The sequence below is a fragment of the Zootermopsis nevadensis genome, unplaced genomic scaffold (assembly GCF_977971745.1).
Source record: "Zootermopsis nevadensis isolate Lab colony 2312 unplaced genomic scaffold, Znev_1.0 Znev_ptg000001l, whole genome shotgun sequence".
In the NCBI taxonomy this organism is placed as follows: domain Eukaryota; kingdom Metazoa; phylum Arthropoda; class Insecta; order Blattodea; family Termopsidae; genus Zootermopsis; species Zootermopsis nevadensis.
Window position 1 is genome coordinate 20,705,556 of NW_028259133.1, and position 12,418 is coordinate 20,717,973.

General features: G+C 35.3%; 1 protein-coding gene across 1 annotated transcript; it reads left to right on the forward strand.

The window, feature by feature from the left end:
• The first annotated feature begins 1,096 nt into the window (after positions 1-1,096).
• On the forward strand, positions 1,097-9,789 carry LOC110833890 (facilitated trehalose transporter Tret1). Its single transcript, XM_087348117.1, has 6 exons — positions 1,097-1,152; positions 2,665-2,770; positions 4,053-4,188; positions 5,668-5,876; positions 7,815-8,087; positions 9,652-9,789. The coding sequence occupies exons 1-6, from the start codon at positions 1,097-1,099 to the stop codon at positions 9,787-9,789; spliced, it is 918 nt and encodes a 305-aa protein (XP_087204243.1).
• Positions 9,790-12,418: the final 2,629 nt, after the last annotated feature.

The following is a 12,418-nucleotide window of genomic DNA, read 5'->3' on the forward strand; positions in this document are numbered from 1 at the left end:
TTAAACTGTTATGGTTGGCTTGAAGAATGAATATCGATTATCAATCGTTTCCTTGTATAACGTAATTTTTTTTAAATTTTCCATTGCCTGTGCATCTCAAGATGTCAACAGAAACAAAGAATAATTACTAAAGTTTTGTCGGAGGTTTGCTGTACTGGTTTAATTAATTATTTGTACTCGTTACAGGAGGAAATAATTCAATGGTTTCTGGATTGATAATCCCCAGTGAAATAAAAGAAAGTTAGCCCGTAGTGTGCATGATATTTGTATATATCAGTTTGATAAAGGAAGAAATGATAACATTAATTATGTTAGTCTAATTGCAGGCAATCAATTTGAAATCCTTTGTGCAGGAAATGGGTGCAGATCTTAACTAACTTTGTGAACGACATATCTAAAACCTTGGACAAAGTTTAATAACCATACGGCGAGTTAAGAAGACGTTTAATCTTAACCAATTTAATGCTAACTTCAGATAGAAATTTTGCTAATTTCGTAAAGATGACCTTAAAATATATTTTCCTGACATTGGGGCGGCATTATTTTTTTTTCTGAGGGGTGGTACCACACCTTAGGTGATCCTGTCCACACGCAATTTCAATTATCGGAAAGTTCTTGCACAATTAGAGACGTCCTGAAGTAGGTTAATGTGACACGAGTAGACTAAATTCTTTGATCAGTTTTGTGTTATACTTTGTAGGGGTAAGGGGAGGGACCGATAACCCTTCTGTTCCTAGTTCCGACCTGCGTGTAACCAGAGAGTAGGGCGTGTTGCGTCTTACAGACAACTACTGATATCATATATGTAATATTTATATGCACTTTAACGTGAATTAAAACTTTGATCCAAAGTCCAATCCTCGAAACTTAAAAAAAAAAAAAATAATAATAATAATAAAAAATATATATATATACTATCTTACACGTGTCTATTTGAAGGCAACAACAGTTTTCGAATTACACGGCTGTCATTGAAGTCTCAGAACATCAAGCGGTTACTTGCTCAGCTGTTCAAGGCATTCAAATACGAACTGACAAATTTACACAGCAGATAAATCGTTCTGTGTACACAACATTAACAATTTCCAAGAATTTTATGGTCACTGTGTTGCCGAAGAAGGGAGAAGATTCACTTCGACTGACTATCGTAAGGTAAGTTAAGATTAGGCCAGACGTGGCTGAAACTCATATTGTGATTACTCAATGAATAGACCTAGTGACCAAAAATATATTTAAAAAAAATTGTGTAATAAAAAAATATTTTCGTATCGATATACAATCTTTTGTATATCTCTGAAAGGGTTTCGGTACCTTGGCTGGGGGGCCCCCTTGGCTGCCAGGATTGGGGGGGGGGCCAATTTTCTATCAAGCACCCCAAATTTAACCGTAAATATTATAAATTCTTTCAAATTATATTTTATTTATTTCATATATCTGTCGATTTAATACCAAAATCCACATGCCTTTGATTGATACATACAGAAAGAAATATTCTGGATAATAATTGTAGTAACTAATTCTATAAAACAGGTTCCTTCTTGAGAAGCCGACGGTCTGTTAACCGGTTCTAGATCTTACAAATTAAATCTCATTTCAGGGTTTTCGTCTAAAATATTATAGAACATGATTCTATTATCTCTGTCATGGCTGCTAATTCCCCCCCTCCCTCAATTTCATCCTTCTTCATTTGTTAGCCCTAATAGTATTTTATAAAAGGTATTTGTGGTAAGGATGGCTGAAATTCAATACAGCAAAACTGAACGTGTGCGTATAAAGGGATAAACCAAAGTAAAACATTATCTGTAACAATTTACAGTAGCGACTGTCTTTAATTTTAATTAAATTAATTAAAATTATCGGAACAGGCCGACCCAGAATGATAAAAAGATATCTGAGGATTATAATTTCGTAAAAACTAAATCCATGGGAACAGCACGCCATTTTTCTTGTTTTCAGACGACATTTAATTCTATACGAAATAAAAATAAAAATACTTGGTGAAAATATGTTTGTAGATCTTACATCAGTTTACGTGACCTGAACATGTGATCTGAAACGTTTTTGACAGACAGTCTCCATATGATATGATTAGCACGCACAGTTAATGAAAGGAATTAAAGCCCGAACGAAAAACTTTGTACATTTACAGGCCTGCGTGTTTCTTTTCTAAAAAAAAAGTATGACACATCTACACAACGGAGATAATTCGACTTTCGTTTTTCCTCTATGAAAATCTGAAGAAAACATTTATCATTATCGAGGCTTTGGTAAAATACAATGAAATTCCATATTTCTTATACGACACATTTAATTAATGCTTGAAACGTGTATATTGCATTAATTTATATGCATCCTTAATAATCCACTTCTATAGTACCAAGGCACTTCATCTCTTAATTGATACAAAAATTTAATTATTTTTAATTTCACTACTGAACACATTTTAAAACCACAATTTGCACTGTTTGCGCTGATACAATGTCATGGTAGTTCTACAAAGGGATATTGATTACTGGGCGTCTGTTACATTAGATTCTTGGGTTATATACAGACTTGCATTGCCCAAATATAACAAACACAAGACCTTTAAGAATATAAATCAATGCCATATGAACGTAGATTTAATGATTTGCAATAGTTAAGTTCCGACATTTATCTTTTCAGCACTCAGGAACATATAATGGAGTTGAATGACTCTCCTGTTCAGAAATCCGCTGTAGAAATCGTTATTCAGAAGGAAAATAAGTCATTACGACCAGTCGGACCACAGGTACGTCATTTACATTATGTTCACACACGCAACCACCAAAATCCGGTGGTTTACATGACATTTTAACATGATAAATGTATTCTCGATTTGTCAGACGAAATGGAACGGACAGGAGACGACATCACTCAAACAAAGAATTCTCTGGATTTTATGGAAAATGAAGATTAATTTCCGTGTTTCTCAAAAACCCGCCACTGGACCCCATCCTCAGCTAAATGAAACCGTTCCACGATCTAACTTCTTTAATGCCCATTTTAATATTATCTTTTAACTTAAACCTACGTATCAAAAATCATTATAGTTTACTCTGCATATTTCAGTAAAATAAATCAGACTGGTTTTCGTTTTTGAGTTATCAGAAACCATTATCAGTTAGCAATATTCCCAACCAGTTCTGTGTGAGACTTGTATGATTTTCATCTTCATTATAATGGCTGCACTTGTTATCGGTAGTAATTAGAGCTGAACTGCAAGGAAAAGTACCGAAATTAGCATATTTCACGTCCACAAAAAAAATTTGTATTTTAATTTTCTCAATGCAACTAGGTTTGTTGTTTGAATATTAATAGCTTATATAACTTTTAATCTGTTACATTAATTGTCGTAAAATTATACTAGACCTACATTTCAAAGGTTAAAGTCAGTCACAATAAAAGATTAATTGTATTTTCCTGCGAAAGACAAATATTGTTAATGGCACGACCTAAAAGTATTGTAAAATCATTAAATAAATACTTGTATAATAACATTAAAATATCACAAAGTAAAAAATAACCCTTTTTTTTATTTCTCAGAACATGTATTCGTAATATTTCTATTTGGTTTATAGTTTAGATACGTCATGTTTGTGTTTTCAATTCATACATATATTTATTCTTCAAGTCTATACACAAACTATATTAATATTGATGTTAAAAATTAAAATTGATATAAATATTTCGCGCTATGAATATATCAATTTTAATTTTTAACATCAATATTAATATAGTTTGTGTATAGACTTGAAGAATAAATATATGTATGAATTCCATTTGGTGTTTATTTAAATGCGTCTGTCTGCATGAATTTTTTTCTTAATATTTTATCCTTTGTGCCTTTTAAAAATTTGGTGTTTATTGCGAAAACGATTACAGAATGCACCACAGAAGTCAGCGGAAATATTCAGACCTCTATTCATAAGTCTATAATAATAAATAAGTAATGTAATTATTTTAAAATAGTTTAGACAATGTAAGCCATGAATGTACTAATGATATTATTCATTATTTTAATTTATGTGCAGGTCATAATTGTCTGTGCGTATCTTCTGGTCGGAATGTCAGTTGGAATGTCCTTAGGTCACACTTCAGGATTGCTACCACAACTCAACTCTGTCAACAGCAGTGTCTACGTTGACGAAGACACCGGTTCATGGATAGGTAAATTTTAATCTAAAAAAATCGGACAGAAATTCTCCTCATGTCTTAAGTAACATACCAAAGACCTCAAACTGAATGAGTTCAACAGTCTAACCTTTCACCAAGGTACTTACAGCTATAACTCTTCTTAAATTAATTAACGTTTCTGTTTGTAGACCTAATGACAATCCTATATGAGATCTGAGGTCCTCGTGGCATTGAATAAGCTGAGGTTGATATTCTGGTTTGTAAAGTCGTTTGTCCATTTCCAGTTGCTTAAGTCCTTCAAAAGAATCCGTGACAATCCAAAGACTTATCTTAACATTCCACAGTATGACTGCTTTACGATAAGAACTTGTCTGACCCCTGCCAGTACTCAAGCTGGGGGACCACCCAATATCAGCTGTTATCGAATGTTAATTTGACACATTTTCCGATATCCAAGCTTCTAAAGTGGCAAACGTTTTGTTGCTGTTAAAAATATCACTATAATTTATTTATAATATTAGCAAGTTGGGCTTGGAGATGAAGAAGACACTAGTGAAGTGTTACGTATGGAGCAGAGACTTGGACACTCAGGAAGAAGGAACAGAAATACCTGGAGAGTTTTGAAATGTGGTGTTGGAGAAGAATAGAGAAGATCAGGTGGACGGATCGAGTGACCAACGAAGAAGTATTGAGGAGAGTCAACGAGCAAAGAAACATTCTACAGGCGATTACACGAAGGAAAGCTAACTGGCTGGGACATATTATGAGAAGGAATGGATTAATGAGTGATATCACCGAAGGCCAGGTTGAAGGAAAGCGAGGACTAGGAAGAAGATTGATACAGCTAACCGACGACCTTAAACAAGGAAAGAAGATGACGTTCCAGGAATTAAAGCGAGAAGCCGAGAATAGGGACAACTGGAGAGCTCTTTTTGGGCAGAGCAATGGACCTGTCGTAAGACAGAACACTGAATAATAATAATAATTAAGTTCTAAAATACAACAGTAAACAGCACAAAGGTGAGACGCTATTAAATATGACCACTACGTCACACGTGAGCCCACGTATTTATTCTCTTATCAGATATAAAAAGACTAACACAGTGCGAAAAGAACAATAAATTATTTTAATTTATCAATAAACGCAGTTCATAAAAACGAAAGTATATGACATTATGCAAACATGCACTAACTAACTAATAAACCAAATAACTGCATCCAGCAGAGTCCTTCTTGAGAAGGTCAGCTGGTCAACATATTACCCGCATTTTATAGGACCCGAAGGTTCATTACCGTGTTCATAAAATCCCGCCACGGTATCCTTATCCTGAGAAATATCTACGTGAATACTAGGTAACAGATTATTAACAACTACACGTAGTCAAGCTTTCGATCTGTTAAACAAAAAGTTCTCAGGCTATCAGTGGCCTTGTCATTCCAGAAATTAACATTTAAGCAGTCATTTTAGGTTTAAAAAGGCTACTCAACATGGCTAAATGTTATGTCCCGCAGCAAGTTTAAACGTCGCAGCGGGCCCATTTGGCAGTATTCTGGCAGGGATAACCATGGACCAGTGGGGTCGAAGGAAGATTACTATAGTTGCAAATTCGATGTTGTTCGTTGGATGGCTACTGGTCTCTGTTGCTTATAACGTACCGGCACTGATGGTTGCGAAAACCATCGAAGGATTTGCAAGAAGCATGGCTGCCACCACTTTGACGGTAAGTATATAACGTAAGAATATATGGTCCGAGTGATAAAATAGGTTATTAAGAACAAAACACGCTAATAAAATTAAGTGAATTCGTTTGACATGAGAAAATGTGAAGATATTACCTTTAAAGCTCAGTGGTAACTATATGTACCACCTGACTTAACAGTATATAACTCTGTATTTTTCCCACGAAGTCTTATATGATTCTCAGAATAAACAGCGATTATTTCCTTAAACAGCGTTAACCAGTTGATATTTGGAATGGTGAAGTGTTGTGTTTTCTTCGAGGTACGGACTGAATTCTCAAATATCAATTAGACGATCTTCGGTTTCAAAGGGTTAACCAATTGATATTTGGAATGGTGAAGTGTTGTGTTTTCTTCGAGGTACGGACTGAATTCTTAAATATCAATTAGACGATCTTCGGTTTCAAAGGGTTAACCAGTTGATATTTGGAATGGTGAAGTGTTGTGTTTTCTTCGAGGTACGGACTGAATTCTTAAATATCAATTAAACGATCTTCGGTTTCAAAGGGTTAACCAATTGATATTTGTAATGGTGAAGTGTTGTGTTTTCTTCGAGGTACGGACTGAATTCTTAAATATCAATTAGACGATCTTCGGTTTCAAAGGGTTAACCAGTTGATATTTGTAATGGTGAAGTGTTGTGTTTTCTTCGAGGTACGGACTGAATTCTTAAATATCAATTAGACGATCTTCGGTTTCAAAGGGTTAACCAGTTGATATTTGTAATGGTGAAGTGTTGTGTTTTCTTCGCGGTACGGACTGAATTCATAAGTGTTATTTAGACATTGGGCATTATGAAGTCAGAACAGGCAATGATGACCTAATCAATGAAGAGAACAGGAATGGAGCATGTTACCATGGCGATGATAATGTGAAGCATACTGATGTAATGTGCTAGTGTAAGTAATGTCATCTATTAGTGTGTGAAAAATTAATAATTATATCAATTTGTCGTCAATAACGGTTTTACATTTCCATCAACATTATCAAACAGCGTTTTTTTTATTATCTGTATGTTATCTGTGGTTCTTAATTTGTGTAAAATTGATCTCGCCAGCAGCGAAAAAAGGTAACTACATTAGTCATGTAACGTTATGTGGGTACTTTCTAAAGCAACACGAGTTAAAAAAAAAACCTTTTAGCAAACTTTGGATGCAAAAACATTTGGTTAATTATAACTGTTTCAGAAAATCAGATATTTCTCAACTATTCTTGGGTTTGCTTAAGCGTCTTTTTTTTTAGTTTTCTATAAAGTGAGGTTTGTGGACTCGTGTGGTTTCAAAAGAGACCTCCGATCTTCTAGAAACTGGTATGACAATTTATAGTTTTGATGCGTCATGTTTGTGTTTAATATTCACATATATATTTATTATTCAAGTCATATACACAAACTTTTAAATTATTGATGTTAAAATTTAAAATTTAAAATTGGTATTCTGCGCCATTCATCGTTATCTCGATGTTACAATGTTGCGCTTTAATATTTCTACATGTTTCGATGTCATAGCATCATCTTCAGGTTTTTATATTTAATTATTCACCTGATCAAACGGGGACACACTGCACATCAATCCTTTGAACAATGAACAACTAACATAATATGCAAAATAATAAGAAGATCAAAGAAAACACCCACAATAGTAATCTACAATCTACAATCAACGAAAAGCTTGCATTAATAAATATAGAATAGTTTTAAATATAAAAACCTGAAGATGATGCTATGACATCGAAACATGTAGAAATATTAAAGCGCAACATTGTAACATCGAGATAACGATGAATGGCGCAGAATACCAATTTTAAATTTTAAATTTTAACATCAATAATTTAAAAGTTTGTGTATATGACTTGAATAATAAATATATATGTGGTATGACAATGCTTAGGCTCAATTTTTCTGTCGTTCGTTTAAACAGATTCTCATAGATGAATTGGCTGACCCGAACTTCCGTGGTTTTATACTGTGTTTCATCATGACGTGTGTGTCTGGTGGGGTTGTGGTGATCAGCACCTTGACAGCTTTTTTGGACTGGCGTACTGTTTCTGGGGTCGCCACTGCTGTCTCTCTTTTGTCTCTCTTCCCGTTCTTTGTCATCCCAGAGAGTCCGTCGTGGCTGGTGAGGAACGGCAGAATGGATGAAGCGACTCAGGGTTTGATCTGGCTGTGGGGTCCACGAAGAGAAACCGAGGTAAGCGAACTCTATCCTATGTAACTGACGGACTGACTAATTTTCGGGACCTTTTATGCAACTCACATGAAAAATACACACATAGAACTCCAATCCGTAAATCTGAATGAAGACAAGTTAGTAGACCTATGTGTACATACGAATGTAATATTAAAACAGATCTTAAAGGAATTTAGTTGTGAAATGTATTAAACTGGCTCAGGAGGGACCAGTGGCGGGCTGTAGTCAGCGTTGTATGAACATAAAATACTAGGAATTTGCATAACCCAGCGATTTTTAGCTTCTCAAGAAAGTCTACGCACTGTTTATAGTTAGTTTTCGTATATAAAAAGCATTGTACAGCAAGATAAAATTTGGGTAATTGTATTATTTAAATAATATTATTTGCGCAATTATATTATTTGTACAATTGCATCATTTGGACAATTATATTATTTGGGAAATTATATTATTTAGACAACTATGTTATTTGGACAATTATATTATTTGGACAACTATGTTATTTAGACAATTATATTATTTGGAAAACTATGTTATTTAGACAATTATATTATTTGGACAACTATGTTATTTAGACAATTATATTATTTGGGCCACTGTTATTTAGACAATTATATTATTTGGAGAACTATGTTATTTAGACAAATTATTTGGACAACTATGTTACTTAGACAATTATATTATTTGGACAACTATGTTATTTAGACAATTATATTATTTGGACAACTATGTTATTTAGACAATTATATTATTTGGACAACTGTGTTATTTAGACAATTATATTATTTGGACAACTGTGTTATTTAGACAATTATATTATTTGGTCAATTATACCGACTTATTTCAGGTACAAGAAGATTTAGAATTCCTGAAAACTCGCCACAGTTCCAAAGTGCAAGGGTGCCGAACCGTTCAGGACTTTCAGAAGACCTGCAGGGCATTCTTTACTCCTCGCATATTAAAACCTTTCTTCATTCTTCACGTTTTCGGTACAATTCAAGTCTTCTGTGGTTCTAGCATATTATTATATTACACAGTAGACATTTTATCAAAGATCAAGGAAGCCGGGGGCGGTCAAATTATTGACGAAAATCGAAGTGCCGTGGTAGTGTTTTTTGTACGAATTGTGGGTAATATCGTAACCACCTTATTAATAATTCGGATTGGTCGGAGACCTATAGCACTGACATCAGGAATTGGTTCGTCTGTATCTGCTCTAGCCCTCGGTGTGTTGCTGATTACGTTGTCCACAAAAGGTACTTCGCCTGGGTCAGGAGAAATTGAATCGTGGCTGGTATTCGTGCTGACCATGCTATTTGTACTATCAATCTCGACTGGTTACCTCATGTTACCGGTACTGATGTTAGGAGAGACCCAGGCAGCGCATGTAAGAGGTTTCGTGTGTGGTTACATTTACACGGTAAACGATCTCATTTTAGGGGGTACATTAAAATTTTATCATTCGTTATTAAGTATTTTACAAATCCATGGTTTGTTCTTATTATTTGGAATCTCGTGTTTACTTTGTACTCTATTTGTGTACGCGTTCCTTCCTGAGACACAGGGGAAAACCCTGGAACAGATTGAAGACTACTTCCGACAGCCAAATGTAATGTGGATTACAAGAAAGAAGACGTCTCGGTGTGAAACCCGGACGGTGAACGGAAGCCAAAAGTTGGAAACAAATGTCCTGGGTCCATGAAGCATTGAATTGAAACACATCAGAGAAAAAAATCTACATATCGGAAAATGCCCTCAGATGTCTGATAGAATTGTATAGACGTTTCAAAAGTACTTGCACCCTCGTGATGATAAGAGGTAGCGAGCGCGTATGAAACGTCCGTAAACTTCTACCAGACTACACGGCGAAACATTCCATAAGTCGTGTTATCTTCATATCTCCCGCCCTGAGAACCTCATATTTCACCTTTTATGTACTGAAACTTATATATTTATATATGGAGGAATGATCTATGATGAGAAGATATGGAGTGGATTGAAGTGGCTCAGGACTATTAGCTTCTGAAGCTACACAACACATGGGACAGACAAGAAACCATAAAAATACAAACGAAATATGTGAAGGAAAGAGCCCACTTGCCAGACCTACACATAGATGGGGAGGAAATATTAAAATGGGATTTATGTGCATTATCTCGTGAAAATGGTAATGAACCTTCGGTTCCATAGAAGGTAGAAATCTCTTGAGGATGGTTGTCTTCTGGGTTGTAGCGCCGTGTTGCCTATTGAAACGGAGAAGACTGCCATCTTTATAATCGCCGACTTGAAAATTTCACATCTTACATAGGACATTCTTGACTAGCCAGTCAACGTGAGCTTCTCATATACTTAAATATATTACTATCTGTATTAATATATTTAAGTATATGAGAAGACGATGGAAATGGCTGTTATGTTTATAAATCGCATGGTATGTTCAAATAAACGAAGCTTTTACTTAGCTGTCCCTTGGATGGTTAACCATAAAAATTATAATAAGATATTAGAAAACGTCAATTCATTCCGTAGGATAAAATAAATATTTGTATTATACTCTAATAAACTCCATTACAGTTATTACGATTAAATGTTCTTACTATTTTAATAATGCAACCGATAATAGTCCCAACAAAAGTTTCTTTGTGTACACGACAAGGATTTTTGTTATTTGTGATCTGTTCTTGTTCTGGCCTGAGATCTGAATACTTTAAGATCCAGTGGTAAGTATATATACCACCCGCTTTAGCAAATCGGTAACTACGTATTTTACCCACGGTGTTTAATTTGCTGGTTTCGCATGATTCTCAGATCCAACTCCCGAAACGTCGCGTAACGGTATAAGATATACCATGAACAATGTCCGACAGTGTATTCCTACAATAAACAATGATGATGTCAAGAAATTCGTAAGATTATTCGACATGTCTGCGCCGTACAAAGGAATTATGAAGTTTCAATGTGCAAAGAGTGTGGCAGATGACCTCAATCTGCTGATTCCCCACGAACTTTAAACTTCAAGATGTCTTGACCTCTATTTCAGTGTCTGACACGAATAAAGTCCTGTGTCTTTTGTTGCGAAACGCATGGATCTCTGGCCAATAGGCGTCCATTCTATTTTCCAACAAGCCTCTACTAACCACGTCCCTAACAGACAATCTTCAGTATCATTTTTACAATGCCTCAAACCCAATTACAAGTCTTATCTCAGTTCCCCCCAAATGTCGAGGTAGCTCTTTAAATTAGGCCATGACCATTTCGTTTCATATAATTTAACATTCATTCTTTAATAACCACCCTATCACTCGACGCTACAAAGTTTAAGCAACAGAAAGTGTCGTTAAATAAATACCCGACAAAGGCTATCTCGGCGGTATGTTCCTCTAAAATGTCAGTGACTACCACCGAGTCCAGAATACATCAGTCCTCCTGAGACATTCATAGTATGCACAGCTAGTCAAGAAATCTGCCGCCTTTTATTGAAACCGAAAGGTCATTACCGCGTTCACAAGATCGTGCCAACGATCCATATTCTGGGCCAGATGAATCCAATCCACACCCTCAATCCCGTTTCCCCCCCAAAGGTACGTTTTAATATTATCATCCCATAAACACATACTTGTGTTGGGCAAGGCCGTGGTCTAGGCAACACGGAGTTTTCCTCCGTGGCATCCCAACAATTACTCCATTCACACACAGAAGAAGGCAATGGCAAACCACTTCTGGATCATCTGCCAAGAACGTATATGAACAGGTCCCAGTCCGAGAAAAGGATGGAAGGATCCTGTTCATATGGACCTGTCGTCAGACAGAACACTAAATAAATAATAAAAAATAAAAATAAACACATAGATCCTCTGATCTCCTCACTTTGCAGTTTTCTCCAGAATATCCGTCTACTAACTATTTCACTTATTTATTTATAGTTTTTAACGACGCCATGAATAACTCACTCAGATTATAACGCATAGAATTATAGTATTATTAGTGAATAATGAACTGGTAAGAATGTGCAACGATGCGTTTGCCTGGAGGAACTGAGAAAAACCTCTCAGGATTAAAAGTTTCCGAGCCAAGATTTCAATCCGAGACCTTACCAATACAAAGAATGAGTTTTAATCACATGCCCTCAAAATTTGTCCAAAAATGTGTAGATTAAGACCTGGGTAAGGGGTTATATGGCAGGATAATATTAAAAAGATATTTAAGAAATAAACTCCAAGGGTGCGGATTGAATTCATCTGGCTCAGGATAGGGACACGTAAGCACTGTAATGACCTTTAGGTTCCAGAATATTTTAACTAGCTGAGCTACTATTGTTTTCTGAACGATAA

Coding starts and splice junctions, on each gene's coding strand:
- LOC110833890 (XM_087348117.1), top strand. CDS start 1,097: ATGGTCACTGTGTTGCCGAAGAAGGGAGAAGATTCACTTCGACTGACT. Junction 1,153..2,664: donor CTTCGACTGACTATCGTAAG/GTAAGTTAAGAT, acceptor TTATCTTTTCAG/CACTCAGGAACATATAATGG. Junction 8,088..9,651: donor GTCCACGAAGAGAAACCGAG/GTAAGCGAACTC, acceptor CCTGAGACACAG/GGGAAAACCCTGGAACAGAT.